General features: G+C 42.3%; 1 protein-coding gene across 1 annotated transcript in view; it reads right to left on the bottom strand.

Moving 5' to 3' along the window:
* The window catches only part of MRS2 (magnesium transporter MRS2), a gene marked incomplete in the record, with an annotated part of 468540 nt that overhangs the window by 197023 nt on the left and 247383 nt on the right, over positions 1-24134 (bottom strand). Inside the window, 1 exon segment of the mRNA XM_044065745.1 lies at positions 11631-11761. Coding sequence (XP_043921680.1) covers positions 11631-11761 — 131 coding nt within the window.

Here is a 24134-nt window from a genome sequence, read left to right as displayed (position 1 = left end):
TCCAAATAAAATCTGAGTTGTCTATGCAGATCCAAAGTGTGAAGCACCTTCTCACTAGCTGATTGCAGAGAAGGGAAAAAAGTGGACAAATTAATACACTGATTAAAAGACAACTCATTCACCACCTTATGCATAAAAGCAACCTTATGTATAAAAGCAGGATTAGTACAGACAGACACTCGTCCTTATGATAAACTGAAAAAGGAGGAACAGCCATAAGGATGTGCAGCTCAGACACCCCTCTGTCAGACGTAAAGGCCAACAAAAGAACAGTCTTCCAAGAACAATGCTGTAAGGGAGCTGAAGCTGCAGGCTGAAAAGGAGCCAGAGTCAATTTCTCCAAAACCAAATTAAGATCCCAGGAAAGAGGAAGATTTTTCTGGGAGGTCTAATATGAAGGACACCTTTAAGAAACTGTTTGGCCTCGAACTTAGAGGCCAAAGGAAGAGTTAAAGGCAGACAAGCAGAAAGAGCTGAGAGGTGTGCTTTAGCTGAAGAATATGCCAACCCAGCACTGAGCAATTCACACAAATAAGGAAGAACCAAAGGAACATCCACAGTAACTGGGTCCAGATTATGAGGAAAACACCAAACAGGAAACTTCTTCCATTTGAGCAAGTAGGATTTCCTAGCAGTGGTTTCCCTGGCCTACTGCAAAACCTGAAGCCTGTCCTCAGAAAAAAAGGTGCCTATAGTGAATCAAACTGCTATTACCCACAGTGTCAGTTGAAGAGTGGGCAGGTGGGGATGGATGAGAGTTCCCTTGTCTTGTGTGAAAAGATCCACCCTATGTGGTAATTTGTGATGATTGTCCTTAGCTACATGCAGAAGAGGGAACCAATGCTGTCTGGGCTAAAAGGGAATCACCAGAAAGATTTTGGGAGAATCCTGTTTTATCTTACACAGGACTTTTGGAATGAAAGGAAGGGGAGGGAAGGCATAAAAAACACCCCCTTCTATGAAAAAGATAGGGTGTCCACCTTCCAGGCCAAAGGACATGGAGTCCTGGTACGAAATTGAGGAGGCTGCCTGTTCAGTGGGGAGGCAACAAGATCTACTTGAGGAATACCCTACTGGTGGATAATGTCCAGAAACACATCCACTCGTGAGATTGCATTATGGACCTGCTCAAGGAGTCTGCCATGAAATTCTGACTTGAAAGAATGTACACTGCCGAAAGTGTGACTTGGTAGTGAATCGCTAACTCCCAAATATGGAGTGTCAATCTGCAAAGCAGACAGGACCTTGTCCCCACTTGTTTGTTGAAGGACCACATCACTGTGGTGTTGTCTGCAAATATCTTTAGGAGCCCTAGAGAAAACAGAGGATGAAAAGCAATGAGGACCAACAAATGATATTGACATGTACCTTCTGGTGCTGAGGAGACCAAAGGCCTTGCACTTTTAGGTTTCAGAAGGAAGCTCCCCAGCCCCTGTCTGAGGTGTCTGTGAACAGCACCTGAAAGGGAAGTGAGTGTAGAAAGGGAAAGCCTGGATTCAAAGTCAGTTTGCGAGTCCACCACTGAAATTCCAACTTGAGACATATAAGATGGATTGCAAACTCTAGAGGATAAGCATGCTGAAGAAAATTGACTTTAGATACCACTGAAGCTTTCTCATGTGCAATCTGGTGAAGGGAAGCGTAGGGATGGTGGGTGCCATGAATCCTAGAGCCCTTAGAAATTCCTTGGCTGAAATCAAAGCCAGAAGAAAATGGATTGAAAAAAAACATCACAGTCAAAGCCCTGGGAGGAGGCATGGATGGTAGCATAGGAACAGTCTGTATCCTGCATCCCAGAAAAACATATTCCCATGACAGGGACAGGAAGGGCTTTTGAAAATCTACAGTGAACCTCAGACAATGCAACAGAGTGATGACCCACTGAAGGTGCTGTAAAATAATATTTGGAGAGGAGGCTTGAATAACCAGGTCACCTACATAAGGAAAGACCTGAATGCTTTTGAGCCTGCAAAAAGCAATCACAGGAGCCAGGCATTTGGTAAATACTCGGGGCAGTAGAAAGGCCAAAGGGCAAAGCAGAGTACTGAAAATGCCAGGAAGCAACTGAGAAATGTAAACACTTCCTGAAAAGGGGATGAATAGGGATATGGAGGCAAGCATCCTTGAGATCCAGAGAAACCATACAAGCCTGAGGAATCAGAAGAGTGAACAGAGTCTGAAGGGATAACATTCAAAAGGAAGGAACCTTCATAAATGTATTTAGGTGAGAATGATCCAGAATGGGTCTCCAAGTGCCATTTTTCCTGGGGATCCAAAACACTCTGGAATAAAACCCTTTCACCTTGTGAGCAGTTGGAACACCTTGAATAGTTCCCTGAATCACCTGTAGGAAAGAGCTAAACTGGTCTTGAAGTGGCAGAGAAATGCCCATGAAGGGGGGGGGGGGGATTTCCCAACCATGAAGTACCCCTGGCAAATGACGGAAAGAACCCAGGACTCCTGGATTATGCTTAACCAGACAGGAAGAGACGGAGAAAGAAGATGTGAGAGAGAAATTTGGCTGGGAAGAATCTGGTAGTCAGACAGCAACTGGTTTACCACAAAAGGAAGGTTTCTGAGCAGGAGGGGTCTGTATAGACTTAGCTGGGGGAACCCTCCTACCACCCTTCTTGTTTTTAGGAGGAGGATGAGACTGCCTTCAAACAAAGGTCAGTTTATTAGGATAGTTTCTCTGGAACTTTGGCACAGGGGAAACAAAACCATATTTCAGGTCCTGTAACTCCTTGCCTTTCTCCTGCAGGGACTTGAACAAATCAGCTGCAGCAGCACCAAACAAACATTTGTTGTCCAGAGAAGCATCCAGCAACTTAGCCGTAATATCATCAGGCAGATTCTAAAGCTGTAGTCAGGAATATCTCCTCAATACAGAGCTAGAAATAGCAGTCACAGAAGAAGCATCTGCTGCATCATAACTACATTTAATGGAATGGTGAGCTACCTGGGAAGAAGCCCCTAACAGAGACAAGGCAGAAGTCTTTCCCTCAGAATCAGGAAGGTCAGAAATAACCTGGCAAGCCTGAGAAAGGACAGCCAAAGCATATCTGGTCATATAAATCTGATAATTAACATCCTGAAAAGCTAGGGTGGCTAAGTATAAACCTTTTTTACCCAGCCTTTCCACAGTCCTGCTGTCTTTATCAGAAGCAAGAAGTCTGGTAAAAGACAGCAATTCAGAAGGCTTGTTGGATGCCACAGAAACCACCAAAGGGTCAACAGATGGACACTTAAAAGGAATTTGCAGCCATCAGGCACATTACAAAACCTGTTTTTTTTTTTTTTTTTTTTTTTTTTTAGGAGCTGTGGCTAGGAGTCTGAGGCCTGAGATGCAGAAGAAAACGCATCCAATAAAGCAGCCGAAACAGGAGGAACAGCAGACGGTCTAGGCAATTCTATTTGAAGAAGCTCATAATATCTCCTCAGTACTTCAGAAACTTGGGAACAATCCCATTAAAGAATTCCATCATCCTGGCAATGGTATCCCCAGAGAAAATTTCCTCAAAAGGAGAATTAGGACTAGCAGACTCCTCTTCCTCAGAACCACAATCCAAAAGGGAATGAATATGGGTAGAATAGGCCAGGGGATTCCTCATCAGAATCCTATTCTTCTTCAGTGGAATCCTGATCCCTAGTCCTTTGGGGGGGGAAGAAGACCAAGAAGGAGCAGGACAGAGACCCCTCTAAGGAGGCTTAAAGGCCATAAGAGCTTTGAACATACCCTGTGTAAAATTCTGCCATTCAGTTTGAGGGTCCTTGGGAGCAGAAGAAAAATATTTTGTCTTCTGATTCTTTTTTTAAAGGGATGTTCACCTTATGAAAAGTAGAAGGCTCCGACACCAGCCTATACTCAATAACCGTAGTTGAGACTTCCACCCTAACCAGTATCTGAGGAAACCCCTTGGCCCTCCGGTGACAATCAACCGCGATTGCCCCTAAGCAAGCATCTGAAGTGGATGGTTGCAAGGCCTCAGAGGACGTGCGAGAAGCTGGAGCCATGCTGACCTCCAAACCAGTTGTGGCAGAGGAATACAGCCCAGAAACTGGATGATCCTCCTGGCTTTCACCAGCCTCAAGAGAGATTTCCAGTGGAGGAGGCACAGCCGAAGAATCTGACTTGACTTTTTTTACCTTCTTCTTAGAAGACTGCTGACCCTCAGGCCAGGAATTACCCTCCACAGCATCTTTCTTTAAAAGCTTTAGACACTGGTTTTCAACATAAATGGTGAGAGAGGAAAGACGACTATGTAAGGTCTTTTGAACAACAGCCTGACAAACAGTACAGGATGTATGGTCATGAATAGCTCCTACACAAAACAAACACTGCCTGTAATGGTCTTTATGGGTAATCCCTCTCTCCCATGAAACCCCACAACACCACAAATTCTAAAAGCAAAAAAAGGTTAAGTCAAAAAACCCCAATGGGGCACTTAGCTGAATGGCTATGTAACCAGCAAGAACTCAGGTGATCAGACAGACTATCAAAGGAGGCATTTGCACTGGCAGCAAAGGTGTTCTGAGGATGATACGTCTGGATGTTACCTTTATGCTTTTCACAAGAAGAATATGTGTGACATACAGTGTATCGATAACCTAAAGGCTTTTATATACTAGCCGGACATTAGGCTACCCTTCTCAAGGGATCCCTCATGTTAAGAATACTGCAACAATGAAATGGAAGGACATGTATACAGTCCCACATTCCTAGGTTATTACCCTGACCGGTCCTTGAAATCAGAGGCACCATTTTTATTTGCTAAATGTGTAAGCAAACAAGGCATAAGTTCTTTTTTCAAGATTTACCTGTGAGTAATTGTCAGAAATTCATGAGGACATTACATTTAAGGCTGTACAATGATCCTACTACATAAAGGTTAGCTACTGAATTAAATCATTCAAAAATGAATGGGCTCCACTACTAGTTATGGAATACATTTTTGAAATGGGGCAATGCTCCAGTGGCCTTTGTGGTTCTCTGGACTGAGGTTCTGTACAAACTGACTAAGAATCCAAATGAGGTGAAAAGCTAGAAACTCACAGTTTTTAATAAAAATATCAACTTTTAATGCAGTTTTTAACAACAAAGCACTCCACAAGAGAGATGAAATTCAAACACCCATACGTCAAATGAACATTTGACATACAAACATATATACTAACTAAAATAAATTTGAAAGACAGATAAAACAGACTCAGACAGAAAAATTCTTATGAGTTATGATGACTGTTACCATCACCTGTTATGAGGGGTACCATCGAAAGCATCCTTACCAATAACATCACTGTCTGGTATGGGGGCTGCAACACCTCTGATCGTAAGGTTATTAGGCAAGTTGTAAGGGCAGCAGAGAAAAATCACTGGTTCCTCTCTTGCACCTCTGGAAGACCTACATGAATCATGCTGCATCAGTACAGCCAGGAAGATATCCAATGATCCTTTGCATCCTGCAAACTGTATATTCTCCCGTCTCTCCTCAGGTAGGAGATACAGAAGTATGTACTATAGGACTTCCAGACTTAACAGTTTCTTTCCTCTCGCCATCAGATTACTGAACTCTTGTGAAAAATGAGCTAGGAGACTGTCAATGCATTTTTCCCCTCCTACCACAAAGTTATGCTATTTATCTGACTGTACAGATCATTGCATATCCAGGCTTTGCTGTGTTATAAGTATAAAGCTTTTTCATGTGCAATAACTTACTGATGTACATATTTAACGTTGGTTCACATCTTACCTTACCGTAAGACTCTATGAAGTGCAATATAAATCACACTGTGCAACATTCATGCTGACCATTCCATATGCTGCTTAGTTCTTATGTTATAGTAAGGTCATGCACATGCTGTTACTCAATTCTATTTATAAGTAAAGTGTGTCTGGTCATTATGTTATTATTTTACTCTCATTTTTATTATGTTATTTTATTTTTCTTCTCCTCTGTATGTATGTTTTTGCACTGGGAATGAAGCATCACAGTTTCGTTCAGCTACACTGTGGTGTAGTTCTGAATGACAACAAAGTTTTCTTTGACTCTGACTGTCAGCCTTGCTCTGTGCACCATAGGTCTAGCAGATTTGTTAAGAACTGGGTTAGTAATGGGTAGATCCAAAGTGTATAATGTTATACTGCTATTTATTGCTCTGATACCATTATGAAAATCACAGACTGTCATGTTCTTTTTATTATGAAAGCTTTTGATATTCCACTCTAGTCTTGAGATGTCTTCAGTCAGTAAAAAGTGGAGACTGCCCCCAACACAATGACATTGATAAAGCTGTTATAACTTAAATCAATTTTTCCTAGTAGTAGCAGTAGCCAACTGCATATTATTCACATTTTCTCTCAAAAAGGGCATAGGGAAGGGATGCTCTCTTTCCCTACTGTTAATCTTGCTGCCCCTGCCTGCCTGCCATGCAGCCTCTCCTTGATATGACAGCACCGGTTCATCCTCCCACTCTGAAGCAGAGCTGAGAGCTGTCTGAGGTAGGCCATCATTCAGGCAGCTGAGGGTGCTTTATGTTGTCATTAGTATCTCAGCAATAACAGCATTAAGCAACCTAACCCTACCACTTGTATGTGGGAGGGGGGGGCATGACAATCACATTACCATGGTGTATCACAATTCCCTCCTTTTTGTGTGTTGCCGCTCACTTGCTATGAGGGCTACTTCACTTTTGCATTTTGGTGAACCTAAGACTTCTTCCCAGGCTGCCTCTCTACACAGTTGCCTCTCTTCTTAGGGAACATGCACTTGCTATGAGGGCTACTTCACTTTTGCATTTTGGTGAACCTAAGACTTCTTCCCAGGCTGCCTCTCTACACAGTTGCCTCTCTTCTTAGGGAACATGCCAGTGTGTAATATCATCTGTGCCCCTCCCTTCCCCTCTAAACTGGGCCCACCTATCTTCTCTCTCAGTGTTATCAAGTGGATGATTCACGAGTTGAGTTCAGGTTGCCTTGGCTTGAATCAGGGCTTTATCCCCCTCTATGCCACTAGCACTGGCTTCACTAACAGAGTCTTACTCATCCCCTTTGTAAACAGGAAAACTTTCCTTGCGCCAAAAATCTTTGTCTATGACAAACTAAGTCACCATATGTGACTAACAAGAATTAATTATGAAATTCACAACTGCATTCCAAACAGAACAATATCAGTGCAAGCCATGTATCTCTTTGGTTTGAGGTACATACACGTGACACACTGTCAAAAGACTAAGGGGCTACCTTTTATGTAATAAAAGGTAGCTGTACCATTTTTGCACCACTTTGCTTAAATGGTTAGCAATGAATTCTTTTTGTACCATAAAGGTCTCTGTTCTCTCCCATTTAGGACTATGGTACTTTGGACAAACCACTTGACAGCTTGCTTCTTACATGTAGACCATTGTAGGGACAGGTTTCAATTCATTTTGGAATACATTGTCTTCCAAATTTACTTGACATAGACTCCTTAAAGATAAAATAAAATGTCCTCTACAATGATTTTTGGAGGCATTTGCAGTTATGCTATGCTATTAGTTTGTTTTGGAGGTTGGTCCATTGCTGTACAGGGTGTGTGATTCTGAAAAATAAGGGACATCCTGGAGTTAGGAATCACATGTATTAATCTAACAGGCTCCTAACCATGCACAAGTGAGCCAAAGAAAGACAGCTTTATAGAGCAATAGTCTACCTTCCTTTTGTGCCACCCTTTTGCGATTAAGTGTGCTGTGCTTGTTATCTATTACTAATGTTTTCAAAAGTTAAAATCCCCAGTAAACACATTCTATTAAAATTTTAACTTTCAATGCTATACACGAGTTCCACAGAAGACAATTCTCTCACCCAGGCTAGGGTTACCACCTTTTCAAATGCCCAAAGTGGGACATTTTTGGTACAAATGTCAGATTTTGCAGGCCAAAACATAACCACGGCCAGTACAAAGGACTTCACTTTTTTGCCTAAATAAAAGCTTATTGTTGTAGCATTTTAGTTGCTTATTCTGTTTCTTATAACATTTAGTTGTCTCAGATACAGAGTAAGTGTTTTATGCAACTATTACATAAAATATAGGAAATAATTTTGTCCTAAAATCTCAGGATACGTTTCATTTTTGCAATTTTTCTGCAGGACAGAACTGCCCAAAGTGGGACAGGTGGTATCCCTAACCCAGCATAAAGTACCCTAATGAAGGTTCCACTAAAGGCTTAAGTTAGATAAAGTGAAATATGAGAACCACATAATCATTTTGTCCTTCTACACCCCACATTTCCACTGATTGCAATCATGAGCAAAGACTGGCTTTACAATGAGGTTTAAAGTCGACTGCATATGATATTTGTTTTCTCACACTGGGAGCCGAATACAGTCCCTCTGGTTTAACATACAAATATTATAACACACTTAAAATCAATATCATATTTTAGTTATAGGTTCATAGGTTGGTACTAGGCTATTGGCCCTAGGGCCTATACACGCCTAGCCATAACAATTCCCTGGATACATCTTCCCACGATATTTTCTTCCCTGGACCCCTGTCTAGTCGCCCTGACTGATGTAATCCCCGGGATGAATTTCCTATCTCCCATCCATTCGTCAAGGTTCCTTTTGAAGAGGTCCAAGGAGGTGCTCTGCTTGACATGTATGGGCAGTCTATTCCAGAGTATGGGGAGTCTCTGGGTCAGGTACCAATCCCTTCAGCATGTTTTGTTCACTGTGATGACAAGGTTTAGATCCCTGGAGCATGTGGCTCTGAAGGATTGGGATTTCTTTAAGTGGAGCATGTCCAACAGCTCAGGGTTTGACATGGCCTTGTATGTTAAGCAGAGATTGCCTCTGAGTAGACGATATGCCACCGAGTATAGCTGGAGTTATGTTGCTAAAGGGCACTAGGCATTCTGAAAAAGAGGTAGAAAAGTTAAGAAAATGTGGTTGTTAAACCTGATATACTCAGAGTCAAGGGCAAAGGAAAAAAGAAGTACTCTCAGAGCTGTACTGATAATGGACTATGAGACTGAGATTTTAGCCCATGACATAAAGGTTACTGGTAGGGTTGTTATTGCCGTACTGTTGTAACCATGCATATATATCTAACATTTAAAAATTATTCAGCAGACTAAGCAAATGTTGACAATGAAGGAGGAAGTACAACTCGGCAGATATCTTTTACAGAGTAATTAATTGTTGGGTGGATAGATCATCACAGAAAGGTTTACAGATACAGATTTAGGAATCAACCTCAACCTGGTAACCATCAGGCATTAATGTCCAGCATACTAAAATGACTATTTACAACTCTGCCTCAGGAGAAACTTACTCGAGACTATTCTTCCTCTGTACAAATCAAATACCGAAACCACATTAAAATAGGGTTTATATCAGCATATCAAATGCTGAAAACTCCAAATGCAATTTAAATCGAACTGAAATGTTTGAAATCTCAAAAGAGCGAACTGACAGAACATCGATTTCTTTCCCAGGGAAAGAAATCGGTGTTCCATGCAGAAAAAAAAAGAGTTTTCAATACTTTAAACACTGACAGAAGTGGGGGGGTTCGCCCCCCCCAAACCCCCCAATGTGGGGGGCTGTGCCCCCCACACCCCCCTACTTAAATATACCAACTCCGGGACTGCACCACAGTAAAGGAAATAGCAAACTCCGATGACGGCCCACCGATTTCTTTTCCTGGGAAAGAAATTGATGTTCCGTCGGTTCGCTCTTCTGAGATTTCGAACGTTTCAGTTTGATTAAATTAAATTTGCTGTTTTCAACATTCAAAATGCTGATAGGAACCCCTAAAATACACTATTGTGCTGGTTTCATGGTGTAGGAGGAGAAATTCTGACTATGACCTCGGCTATCTAGGTCTGACTAACAGTCTTGATGCTAAAGAAATCAGCCAGAAAGCAAGAGGAGTGATGAGGCTTAGCCTGCTTGTCTCTTCCTGGGACATGGGAATGAGTTGCATGTTTTGGGAAGCAGATCCTGTCAATGTACCTCTTGTGAATATCAGAGATCTGCTAAGCTGCTAAGAAGCAATACCACTTGCAGGGCAAGTGATACACATATCCTCACTCTACTCTGCACATCTATCCTGCAGAGAGATGAATATGGGGGCATTACTTACAAAAAAATCCCCTAGTTGTATGGATGATGGGTGGAAATTGGAAGGATAACAAAAAAATCTTAGAATACTGTAAAGTCTCTTACAGACCATTCTCTAGTTAAAGAATGGCTCCGCAAGAGATGCAAAGGATCATCTGCTGGAGACATTTAAGATACTGTAAATAGTACATACTGGAGGGACAGATTTATCTCCCAGCAACTGCCGCATCTTTGGAATAGGCTACCAATTCATGTCAAACAGAGCACCTCTATGACACTGTTCAAGAGGAACCTGGATGAGTGTTTGGAGCACTGTAAATTCTTAGAAGGAATAGCGCCTACAACCCTCATGGACATGGGGAGTCATTACTAAACGCCATCTTGGGTATTAACTAACATTTTTATTGCAATATATTGAGATGAAACGGCTAGGCTTGAAATAACCTATGGGTCGATAGCCTAGTAATCTCCTATGATCCTATGATCCTACACTGAACAAGAAGGACTGGAGTCTATTGTATGCCTTGTCTGACAGAATGATGACAAAGTTAAAGTCATTATGTACCAGAGCATTATGTAATTTGCAAAAGCACTGTAATTTGCAGGGAGGCAAAGTTTCCCTGCACCTTCCACAACTCAGCTACTCACACACACAAACTCAATGCTCACATGATTTTTGGAAAAGGATAAATCCCTGGTACACTGCAACCTTGATTTTGTGGGAAAAAGTTTGCAGTTACACACTAATGATCGATTGCTCATAAGCTAGTTGGTCATCAGTGCATCGAGAACAAGCCGGGCTACCCTGCTATCTCACCTTCCACTCCATTTTATACATTTTCTTACAAAAGCATGAAGATTAGCCACCCAGCACGTGGAAACAAGGGAAAAAAAAAAAACTATGAACATATATCTGGAAACAAGGGGAAATAAAACTATGAACATGCATCTAAAAAATTCAGACTATCATTTAAAAGTTCCACTGACAATTGTGCCAAAACCTAATATATGAAAGAAAACAATAATGCAACACCGTGCAATCCTGAGTCAGTTTGTCAGCAGGATTATAAAGAAAAAGGAAGGGCAAAAGGGTATAATGTATGGTAATCTGGGAATAAGCAGCTTTGGCTAAAAAGTAAACTCATGTCAGAATGACAGACTCCACTATACCATTTTGGTCAGGCTGCATTATATCTTACCCTACTTTTGCATAATACTAACTATGGAAACCTGAAAAAAGATACAAGTGTATTAGTACTACAAAGATCAAACTATTATCACAAATTCTTTTTTTTTTTTTTTTGCAGTTTTTTTTTTTTTGCAGTTTTTTGCTCTTAGCAGCCATTTAAGCAGTGTTTTTTTCCCTTTATTTTGAAACATCTGTACTTTTTGCAACATATGTATACACAACATGGACATACTAAGCAGTACAAATGTTTATCAAATATATTCCGAAATTTTAATACAAATACCTCCACTATGTCACCCTGTTCCTAAAACCAAATTTGTTTCTTCAGAAATCTGCCCTTACTTTTTGCTGTTTTGAAGTAATACATGCAGTCTGCTTCGATCCACTGACAACAGCTTTGGATCCACCAGTGTTTCTAATGTTTCAAGGATCTGTGGCTGCAGTGCACTGAGTCTTGAATGTAGCGTATTGGTCTGCATGGAAAAACAAAGAGATTCTGTAATGCGACTGCACCAGCAACAGTGTACAGCAACTCTGCTAATAGTACAACCACAAAGCTAGTAAAAAAAAAAAAAAACGGGAAGACTAGATGTGGCAATCAAGAGACTGCTCAGCTTTTATGTCACCATCTTATTGACACCAAACAATGAAACAGCAGCAGATAAAACTGTGCAGCTACTCAGCCAATCGGCATTCCTTCTACCACATATGCAGAGTTACAGTTGTTAGCCCTTTGTCTTCAACTGCAGCCTCTTATCTCCCATTCAGTTTCTTTTTTTCTGAAATATATTAATTCCAAGGGTTCTGATGATTTTTCGTGAGGTATTTCAAAGTTTCTTTCATGTCTTTTCCCTGGATGAGTTTCTCAGCTATCATCAAAAGACACAACAAATATAGCCCACTCTATTTTGCACCAACCATCCAAATGTCCCATTTATGAAGTGGTACTGTTTCACAAGAGAACTCCGCTCAAAAGACAAGTACCTTGCCTACCAGGACAGGGCTACAAATGCACATGGTAAAGCCTTGTACTCATGCAGTATGGCCAAACTTTGGAGCTAGATGCCATCTGCCCTCAAACAACTTCAAACTCAAGCATTTTAAAAAATATCCATGTTCATTTCCTTAACTCTAAAGTCTGGCCCTGCTCTTCCTCTTCTAGTTAATTAGTTGTTGTTACCCCCAACATACACATACACACACATCGGTTCATAGAATAGTACTAGGCTAACTGCCCTTGCGGGCCATTTTAAGCTGAGCCAGTTATCCCACATAGGTTCATAGGTTCATACTAGGCTATCTGCCCTGAGGCAATTATAAGCCTAGCCTGATTCTGTATGGCTTACGCCACCCCTTGATTTGAGTATACTGTGCCCTTTAAGGTTTAGTTTACTGTGCCTCTGTCTAATAGTGACATGGGAGTAATCCCTGGGACAAACCTACAATCCCCCATCCACCTATCGAGATTCTTCTTGAAGAGATTCAGTGAGGTGCTCTGCCTCACATGAACTGGAATTCTATTCCAGAGCGAAGTGAGTCTCTGGGTTATGAACCTGTCCCTCCAGCAAGTTCTATTTATTTCTGTGCTGAGGTTCAAGTCCCTCGAGCGTGTGGCTCTAAGGGATTTAGATTTACTGAGGTGGAGCATGTCCATTAATTCTGGATTTGACATAGCTTTGTATGTCAGGCATAGATCGCCTCGAAGTAGGCGGTATGCAACTGAGTAGAGCTGGAGTTTTTTTAACCGAGCAGCATATGGCATCTGTTTGAGACCCTTGATCCTCTTGGTGAGATACTTTTGGGGTCTTTCTAATTGCTGCAGGTGTCGGGTAAGGTACATCCCAAAAGGGGCATTGTATTCTATGATGGGCCTGATGAGGGATGAATAAAGGGGCACGATTACCTCTCTTGATCTAGATGTGAAACTCTTCGTGATGAGGTGGGCTATGTAGAAGGTCTTTCTAACCACTTTGGCAATGTGGTTTTCAAAGGAGAGATTGCTATCAACTTGGGTCCCCAGGTCCCTCATAACTTTCTCTGTACTTAATGGGTTTCCGCCTATGTGGCAATTTGTGGGCACATTGTTTTTGCCAAAGGGTATGACTATACATTTTTTGGCATTTAGCTTTAGACCATGGCGCTGGCACCAGTTATCCGTCTCTGTGAGACCTTTTTGAAGGATGTTTGCGTCAGCTGGAGAGTTGATTATGGCGCTCAGTTTGCAGTCGTCTGCGAACTTGGTGAGCCATAGTCCTCCCACGTTTGCCTGTACCTCGGAAAAGTATATACCGAACAAAAGTGGTCCCAGGACAGAACCCTGTGGGACGCCACTTGTGACTGGTTTCGAGTCTGACATGGCTCCAGCAACTCTCACTCTGTGGGTTCTGTCTTTGAGCCAGTTTGCGACCCATCTTGTGACATAGGGGTTTATATTTAAGCTGGATAGCTTATCTATGATGCCCGAGTAGAGTATTGTGTCAAATGCCTTTGCAAGGTCCAGATAGGCTGTGTGGACTAACTTCCCTTCATCTATGGCTTTGGTGACTGTTTCGAAGAAGTCAGCCAGGTTCAAAAGGCAGGATCTGCCCTTGACAAAGCCGAACTGGGTAGGATCTAGTGTCTGTAGGTCCCCAATGTCTTTGTTTATGAGCTCCATGATGATCCTCTCCATAGCCTTGCAGACTAGTCAGGCTTATGGGGTGATAGTTTCCAGGGTCCGTAGAGGCTCCACCTTTGTGGAGTGGGACCACTGTTGCTGTACGCCATTCTGTGGGCACATATCCTGTAGTGAGGCTGAGATTGTATAGCTGTTTTATTTGAGGGATTAGTTCCTCTTGGAGTTCATGTAGGACGCAACCTAGGACGCCATCTGGTCCCATGGAAGCAGTGTTTTTTGCTTTGGAGAGGGCAGCCTTCACCTGAGCATCAGAGATGTTTTGGAGGCAGCCCTCTGCTGGGATAGATACTTGCTCTTTTGGGGGGGGGGGGGAGAAGTTTGCACTGAACCTGTCTGCCAGGATATTGGCGATGTCTGTGGGTTCAGTGTATTTTTTGTCGTTTAGAATCAACTCAGAAAAAGTCTGGGAGTTGCATCCCAGGTTTCTAACATAACTGAAAAAAGCCTTATGATTGTCTTTGGTGTCCTGTGCAATTTTTCTCTCGAAGCTGGCCTTGGAGGATTTTATGAGGGATCGTAATTTTTTGCTAGTACTGATCAGAGATGCCTTCCCTATTAGGGATTTTGCTCTATCATGTAGTAGCTTCCTCCTTCTGTTGTACAGTTTATTTATGGCAGGGGTCCACCAGACTGGATGCCTGCCTTTGGATGATTGGGTCTTGGTTTTGTTTGGGATAGCATGATCCATGCATTCCTGGAGATGTCCGTAGAATGCGTTTATATAGGATTCTGCAGTTTGGGCCATAGTTTCCACTGGCCCTGGGGCCTTGAAGGATTCCACTTCAGTTTTGAGAAGTGAGAAGTTCGCTTTTGAGAAGTTTTTCACTGTGGTTTTCTGGGCTGGGGGTGGGGTCGGGATGTGGACATCCAGTGAGATTAATTTATGGTCTGATCTTACCAATGAGGGATATACTTCTGGTGTGGAGCATAGAGTCCCCATGTTGGTAATGATCAGGTCTAGTATGTTGTCCCCTCTTGTGGGAGTGGTGACTAGTTGTTCCATAGCATTTGAGTTTATAATTTCCAGGAACCTTTGGGCTAAGGTGCTGGGGCTTGAGTAGTGCTCCCAGTCAATTTTTGGGTAGTTGAAGTCACCCAATATAATGGTGTTCGGAGAGATCTTCATGTTCTCCAATGTTTTCAGGAAAGCCGAGTGGGATTCCTGACTTTGAGAGGGTGGTCTGTAGGATGCTATAAACTGAAAAGCAGTCTTACCCACTGTTAGTTGCACATGGATGGTCTCCGATACTTCGTGCAATGCCACTAACCTGGAGGTGTGGATATCCTTGATAAATAGGGAAACTCCCCCACCTTTTGTGGTTCGATCCGGGTTTTGGGGCCAAAAAGCATGATATGAGGTATAGCCTGGTAGTGCTGGGGTGCTCTCTGGAGTCTTGAACCAGGTTTCTGTCACTGCACAGATATCGATGTTCTCCATACTGAGGAGAGCTTCGAGTGCGTGCATCTTGAGGTTAAGACTTCTGGCGTTTAGCAGCATTACCCTTAGTTTCTTGTTCCTTGTGCTGTCTATGGAGGTGGGTTTGACTTTTGAGCCTTGCCTAAAAAAGGCACTATGGGGTGGCAAGAGCCTTTGCCAATATCCGAAAGCCCAGTGGTGACAGGTGCAAGCCGTCCCTAGCGAAGCAACGTGGCTTGTCGAGCATGTCATCCCAGGCTGACAGACACTGGATCCCCTTTGAATGACACCAAAATTTTAGCCAATTGTTAAAATCGATCATTTTGTCTTTGTACTGTGGCATCATTCTAGGTGAGGGTAAGATGCTGCTCAAGGTCAGGGTCATACCAGCCTGGGGTACATGATCAGAGAGCTCCTCTATGTCTCTTTTCATGTAGTCCAGGGAGGTACGTCTCAGGTCATTCACACCAGCACGTACAATGACTGAGTCATATTTGTATTTGCTTTGGAGTGACCTGAGTCCTTGCGTTATGTGGCAGATCCTAGCACCCGACAGGCAGCTCACCGTGACCTTCTCTTTATTCAACCTGGTGAGTGGGAGGTCAGTGTGTCTGACAATGGAGTCACCTATTACAAGAGTATCAGGTGTGTTATTCAGCCTTAAGGGCTGTGGCTGCTTGGCACACTAACTTTGTGGGCTATGTGTTGTGCGTGTTTTGTTTTGAGGTATCGTTTGCTTGGATGTCTGCTTTGGAGGTCTCTGTTGCTTAGGTAGATTTTTATTTACAGCCTCCGAGTATGTTTTTGTGTATTTATGTGTTTGGTTCGCTGATGTGGTGGGACTATGTGATACTGGAATTGTGTTGTGTGAGGTTACCTTCTCCTCCTGACTGGTTACACCAGTTTTGAGATGAGAGAGCTCAGCCTCCAGTTTGGCTAAATAGTTGCATCTCTCACATATATTTGAACCTGTTTGGAGGAGGAGAGGGTTGTCCGTGTACATGAGACAGTTGTAACACTGCCTCAAAATTCCCAGATTCACCAGCTGGACTGGAGGGGAAACCACTGACTGACCTTTGGACATGCTAGAGTAATATAGGGAAACTGAATTTAAGACGGACCAATAGGGGACAGGGTAATCGTAGAGAGTATAAGAGTAAGTAGTGCTTATGGTTTAATAGTGCTAACTTGTATGATTACTTAATTGGACCAGTGAAGGACCTTAGAATGAGAATATGGTGTTTAAATTGAGAGATAGAGCAGTTCTAAGGGAAAAAGTGAAGAGCAGACTTTGTGGAGCCAGGAATAGTTTAAACCCAATTAGGCGGCGCTGCCCACTGTTGCGCTATGCACAAAAACGTGCAAAACCGTGCAAAAGAGGATTTTAAGAGAGGAAGATGAAGGAGTTTTGGAATTGACCCAAAATGGCCAATAAAACTACAGTTTCAAGTCAGTAACCACTCCCACAGGGGCAGGCAGGCTGCTCAATGTTTTTCACTGCCAGTGATCAACAGAGAGACTTCCCTTTAGCCCAAGCAAAAAATGGCCTCACAGAAACTTACAAACAGTTCAAGAACAGCAAGCCTGTAACTGAACTTTTTTAAATCTCAGAAAAGTGGGAAAAAAGCAAGATTTTTTTTTTTTTCAGAGATAGCAGAGGTTCACAAGTATTAACAAGTTATAACAGTGCAGTAAATGACCCCACACAAGAGTGCTAGGCCAAAGACAGATAAAATGCAAGTTTTGAGAAAAAAATGATTTTAAAAATAAGTGCAAACAGGAAATTCAGTAAACAGCTTTAGGTTGTGCTCTAAATACAGTTACTAATGCAGAAATCAAGTTTAACAAGCCAGAAAATGCTCAAAATAGGTGGCTATGCAGAAATACTTAGCAAATAAACAGAGGAAAAATACTTAAAATCTCAAAAGTGGCTCCGTTCTTCTCTCAGCGTTTTCTCCTCTTGGTGGGTGCTTCACCAACAGCCAACAAGCCTGAAAAGATGCCAAAACCACGAGGCAACCAGGTTTTAAGAGAGGAAGATGAAGGAGTTTTGGAATTGACCCAAAATGGCCAATAAAACTACACTTTCAAGTCAGTAACCACTCCCACAGGGGCAGGCAGGCTGCTCAATGTTTTTCACTGCCACTGATCAACAGAGAGACTTCCCTTTAGCCCAAGCAAAAAATGGCCTCTCAGAAACTTACAAACAGTTCAAGAACAGCAAGAATCAAACAACCCTGCACCTTGTGTCTATAAGGTAAACAGCTTAACCATTATACCAAACTCCCTCGCTCCCCATACACACACACACACACACACACACACACACACACACACACACACACACACACACACACACACACACACACACACACAAGCAGTTCTCTCAAGCAACATTGTTTCTCTTCTCATTGGTAACTTCAGAATTTTGCTCTTTTCATAACTGTTGATCATGTCTTCTTTTCTGAAACCTTGATAAAGTAGATTAAAGGCTTTGGAGCGTTTCTCCCTGAGCCACCACTAAAAATGGGTCTTGCATGAGTAAGCCAGATCTTTCCAGTAAACAAATGCAAATACATAAATCAACAAAAAATAAAGACAAACTGTTCCTAACCTTAGTCTCCAAAAAGAATTCAAGGAAGACTCTGTTCTGCTGCCCTACTCTAAATTGCCTTCATCCTATCTACAGAAATGCAACACAGCTCATCACGGCTGGCTTTGCCAATAGAGGTTTTGACCTTGCTTATGTCCCAAATTACCTGCCCAGGTGCTAGAAAAGATGACCAGGAGAGAGATGGGACTGAGCAGCTGACTCTAGTTTGCCCACCCTTGGAGGATGGTTTGATGTTCTGCCATCTGGTGGGTGGCCTGGGAACGCAGCTTCTACACAAAGGGGGAAGGGGGTCATAAGCTTGCCAAGGAGTGCACTTGCTCTAGCTAGTTGAACAGGTGTACGGAAGTAAACACTCACAAAAACAAAACAAAAAATGAGACAAGAGGCAGTAGACACTGCACCATGAATATGAGACAACACGGAGTTGTCAGAAGCATTAAAAACAAAGAAAAAATTCTCCTAACCTGGCTGCTCTGTTGCTGTAGAGGGATAAGGCCCTGGCTATGTGCCAGCCATCTCAGGTTCAATTACCGGTTTGGGCAGGGATTGATAGGCATGCTCATCCTGGGAGGAAGGCATGTCGTTGATGCTCCCTAAGGGGAGGCATGGTCCAAACAAGAGAGTTAACCTTGGACATAGTCAACAAGTGTGACTGGTAGGAATAGTGGGTGGGGCATATAAAAAGAAAAAAAAAACACTCACTTTATTTAAAAAGACAGATTATGATGGAGCCAGTTATAGGTGGCATAGTGGCACTGTGTTTAAGTTTCTGAAACACAGCTCAAAGGTCCAGGTCTGAAGCCTGAATTAAAGTCGCGTTCTTTGTAGAGTTTGCATATTTTCCTAAAATATATGATGCTGTATACATACCAATTAAAGGTTGCTAAAAAATGCTTCCCTGACATGGCATTTAACATACAAAATTAATTAAAAAGGTTTTGGTTGAAACAAACACATTACCTCTCTTTTCTCTCTTTTTTTAATGCAAAAGACCACTGCACTGTAATGGGGAAAAAGTGCACCTATTAGGAAGTACTTGGGCATGCAGTGATTGTGAAATAAAAAAATATATATATATTTTTCTATCGCTAGTTCACAAACTTAAAATTTCCATCTAAAGTGACTCACTCAGATTCTCAAATCACAGAGCAGCTCTCGTACTGCTGTATAGTGAACAGGAATTAACAATGCAAAGTGCTCCCTGCAAAACTTCATATCTGACACAAGATTCCTGTAGCAGATTCCTTAAAAGTATGAAAACACGCTGTCTATAGCCTGGACAGTTGGTTAAGATTTTCTAATTGCAGTATGATCCAGTATGAAACTATTCAGGTATGCATCCCTCACAGAAGACAATTTTTACCAGACATGCTAACACTCCCAATTATTATAATGTCCTAAACAGTAACAGACATCAACCTATAGCATGGTCAAATCGCAATTTGGTCCAAACTGTCAACAATAACAACAGAAAGAAGATAGAAAGACAATGTTCTGCAAGGTTATCATATCATCTACTTTTACATATCAAGTACAACACAAAACTATACTACCTGATTCTGAGGACTCTTGTATCATATTCCAGGATGTAATGGAGTATAGTAAAAACGAGAACTATATTAACAATGTCACTCAAAGTAAGGTGGTCTCATACTTAAGAGAGTACAGTTATATGAGTAAGCTTACCATAACAGTAGATGTTCAAATGATCACTGACGTGGTAGCCTATGCAATATGGGTATGACCTGCTTAGGATATAATAGCTGTCCAGCTTCCAAAGCTTCAAGGCACCTTCCACACATCTAATTGTTAGGCAGCTCAAACTGACCTGATTAAAGATAAGTTAGGGCACCAAGCCTCCAGAGCTTTCATGCCAAATGAGACAGGAACGCCGAGCCCCATGAGAATAAAGGTAGGAGCAACAAAAATAAATTACCTCAACCACCAAATATGAGGGGGGTGGAGGGAGGAAGTGGTTAATGCAGCAGTAATCATTCAAACATCTACTGTTATGGTAAGTTTAAGTATACAACCAGACTATGTTCATCATATTTATTACTGTTGCAGTAGCCTAAGCTACATAGCTGATAACATCTGGGAGGCAAGGGTAAGGGTCCATGAGCCCCTGGAAAATGGTTCTAGCAAAGCCTGACGTAGACCTGGAGAAGGAATCTAGCTTCTAGTGCTTTGTAAACATATATATAAAGGACCAAGTTGCTGTTCTTAGAATACCTTGTACAGTCAAATTGTTTCTAATTAGCCATAGAAGAAGCCAAGGCCCTGGTAAAGTGCGCCTTGACCCTCCCTGGAATTACTTTGTTGTGGTGAGAATACCAAAAGGTAACATCAGGCAATCATTTGGAATTAGTCTGCTTTGACACAGGTTATCCCTTCTTACCTTCACAAGAAATAAACAACTGATTGGAAGTTCTGAAAGATTTAATTCTGCCAAGACAGTAACAGTTGTCTGCTGGCATCCAAGATATGGAGAGTGCTTTCGTCCTCATGTTTGGGTTTAGGGAAGAATGCAAGAAGTTGGGCAGTTTCACTTAAAGTAAACTTGGATACCACTTTAGGCATAAAAGTAGGATTAGTTGTCAAAGAAACCCTGTATCTGTGGAAAATGAGATAGGGTTGACCCTCAATAAGAGCTTGCAACTCAGATATTCTTTTTTGCAAAAGTCAGTGTGACGCCCGTGCCCTGGCTCAGCAATCAAGGAGCCTCAATCCTCACCAATAACACCAGAGAGGGCATCTCATATATGAGGAAAGGATAACAAATACACACAGTAAAGTGTAATTTCCCTTAAGAGCACACAGAGATCACAGTCAGTCTGGGGCTGGTTGCTCCCTTGCTCTCCAGGTCCCCATTAAGACTCCCCACTGGCACAGCTATAGGGTCTAGATCTCAGCCTAGCTGGGCAATCTAGAATCTCCAGTACCCTCTCTGTCCAACCAGTGCTTTGTGTCCCTGCCCAAGTAGCTGACACACACACTTTGAGATAGGCTTACACAACCACACAGACACTCCTGGGGAAAACTGGCACAGGTTCTCTAGCTGTGCCCCTTTTACCCAGACTACACGGTAGTAATTACTGCCACCACCCAGCTAATATTATCAGCTACCCAAAGGCCCTTAAAAGGGTGTCCAATTATTACTGTGCAATATTATTATCCAATTGGTAAGTGTGATGAATCAGTCAAGGCTTATTAGAGTGACTTTGTACAATAAACTCTATAAATATGCAATATACTCTAGAGCTTAACTTATCTCTACACAAACCAGCCACAGTTAAAAGGTTTTTAAATATTTAATAAAAAATAATTAAAACCACAAGACAATAATTTCTATTACACAGTCAGTGCTAGTCAAGAGAGTTCAGAGATCACACAGAAATACTTAAAATAAATCAGTAGTACAGTTCTGACATCACAGAAAAACACTTAGTCTAATCTTTATAATTCTTGGCTACTTCTAGGAGAAAACACAGCTCTAACATACTACTTACATAAAGAGAGCATAAGGCAGTGCTGAGTTGGATGTTTCAAGACAAAAATGCTTAATAATCTCTGGTTCTCACTGTTTAAATTTAAACTCTGGTTCTGCTCAACATTACATCATCTTCTACACCTTCCTGGTGTTCCCAGGCTGACAGAAACTGCATTTACATTATTTTACACTTAGAGCAATAAAGGACATTCCACATGTAAATTCTGGTCATTAACTTTAGCCTTAAAACAACAGGCAGGAAGCCTTCATCTAGCTGGACTGGAGCCGACTTGTAAACATGAAAGGCAGTGATGATTTAAGTATATTTTTTGTGGCTTTCCACTTCTATTTATCTAGCAACTGTATTTCGCCTGCTTGCTGATACATTGTTATTGTTTATTCTGCATTTATTCTGTTATTGCACTTGTTTCTCAGTTTGTTACTTTTAAAATCTGTAACTGTTGCAAATTGTTTGTGTAGGCTGTGATAGCCGATTTATAGCATTTATAAGTGTTTACTGTATCTGTTTCTGCTTGTTTTCTGAAAAAAAAAAAAAAAAAAAAAAAAATATCTCTTGTTTTCCCGCCTTACTGAGCTAGAATAGTCCAGTTTCAGAGCTTGCTGATCCCTGGACTTTGTTTGCAGTTCCTGTTACTGATTCTTTACCTAATTTGGAAGAGAGGAAGTTCCCTTGCTTACCAGTGGGAGTGGGAAGCATTGAGCTGCCTGTTGGTCCAGTTTTGTGAGGTTTCAGCCAGCAACTTGTAGTTTATTGGTAGTTTTGGGCCAGTTCCTAGCTTCTTTCAGCCCCCTGATATAAAAAACGCTAAACGCGCGTTTGTGCGGTTTAGCGCGGAGCTGCTACCGTTGCACACTAGGGCAGCGCCGGTTAAGCAGATTTAAACTATTAGGGCTACCTAAAGTCCACTCTTCAAATTTTCCCTTAAAACTACCTTCCTCGAACTATACTACTGATCTAATCAGCATATCCTATAACTAAATAGATCATCTCTACCTGACTCTGAGTAGCCTATTCTGTATCTGTCAAACCTAGCACTTGCTCCTACAGTACTTATCACCGAGATACAGCACTCTTGTTATAGATAGTACCCCAAAAAGGCATACCCCATTTCTCGGACACCCAAATCAACCGGAATCTCTTTTTAAAGTTTTTGTCTATTCCTTCTAGCATGTCGAGGGATCAGTTGCTAGTATCCTCTCCTGCTCAGCTGGTGAACCTGGGAATATTGAGGCAATGTTACAATTGCCTCATGTACACAGACAACCCTCTCCTCCTCCCACAAAACACAAATACATGCGAGAGATGCAACTATACGGCCAAACTGGAGGCTGAGCTCTCTCAACTTAGGACTGGCAAAACCAGACAGGAGGAGAATGTTACCACACACACTATAGACCCAGTCTCACATAGTACCATCACAACCTCAAATCATACACATAAACACACAAAGATATACTCGGAGGCTCTGATCAGAAATCTACCAAAACAGCAGAGGCCACCAAAGCAGACACCCAAACAACCACCACCTCAGAACACAACACCTGCAACACATAGACCTCACAGTCAGGGTGTCAGACAGTCACAGCCCTTAAGGCCAAACACAATGACAGACACACTAGTCATTGGTGACTCCATAGTCAGACACACTGACGTCCCGCTCACCAGACTGAGTAAGGAGAGAGTTACAGTAAGCTGCCTGTCGGGTGCTAGAATCCGCCACATAACGCAAGCACTCAGGTCTCTCAACAGCAGGTACAAATACGACTCAGTCATTGTCCACGCTGGTGTAAACGACCTGAGATGTACCTCCTTGGACTACATGAAAAGAGACATTGAGGAGCTCTCTGATTATGTAGCCCAGGCAGGTATGACCCTGACCTTGAGCAGTATCCTACCTTCACCAAGAATGATGCCACAATACAGAGATAAGATGATCAGCTTTAACAATTGGCTTAAACTCTGGTGTCATTCAAAGGGGATCCAATGTCTGTCTGCCTGGGATGACATGCTGGACAAGCCACGCTGCTTCGTAAGGGACGGCTTGCACCTGTCACCCCTGGGATTCCGGATATTGGCAAAGGCTCTTGCCACCCCCATAGTGCCTTTTTTAGGCAAGGCTCAAATTCTAAACCTACCACCCTAGAACACAAAAAAGAAAAAAAACTAAGGGTAATGCTGCTCAATGCCAGAAGTCTAAATCTCAAAATGCACTCGAGGCCCTTCTCAGTATGGAGAACATCGATGTCTGTGCTGTGACAGAAACCTGGTTCAAGGCTCCTGAGAGCACCCCAGCACTAACAGGTTTTACCTCATACCATGCGTTCCGGCCCCAAAATCCGGACAATACCAAGAAAGGAGGGGGGGTATCCATATTCATCAAGGACACCCACACCTCAAGACTGGTGGCAACGCACGATGCATCGGAGACCATCCAGGTGCAATTAACCATAGGCAAGACTGCTCTGCAAATTGTAGCATGTTACAGGCCACCCTCACAAACTCAGGAACCTCACATGGCTTTCCTGAAAACACTGGAGCGGATAAATGTATCTCCAAACACCATCATACTAGGTGATTTCAATTACCCTAATATAGACTGGGAACACTACTCAAGCCCAAACACCCT

The sequence above is a fragment of the Protopterus annectens genome, chromosome 3.part0 (genome assembly GCF_019279795.1).
Source record: "Protopterus annectens isolate FY-2018-M chromosome 3.part0, PAN1.0, whole genome shotgun sequence".
Classification (NCBI taxonomy): Eukaryota; Metazoa; Chordata; order Ceratodontiformes; family Protopteridae; genus Protopterus; species Protopterus annectens.
The sequence above is the reverse complement of the archived record's forward strand: the minus strand, read 5'-3'. Positions and strand labels throughout refer to the sequence as shown.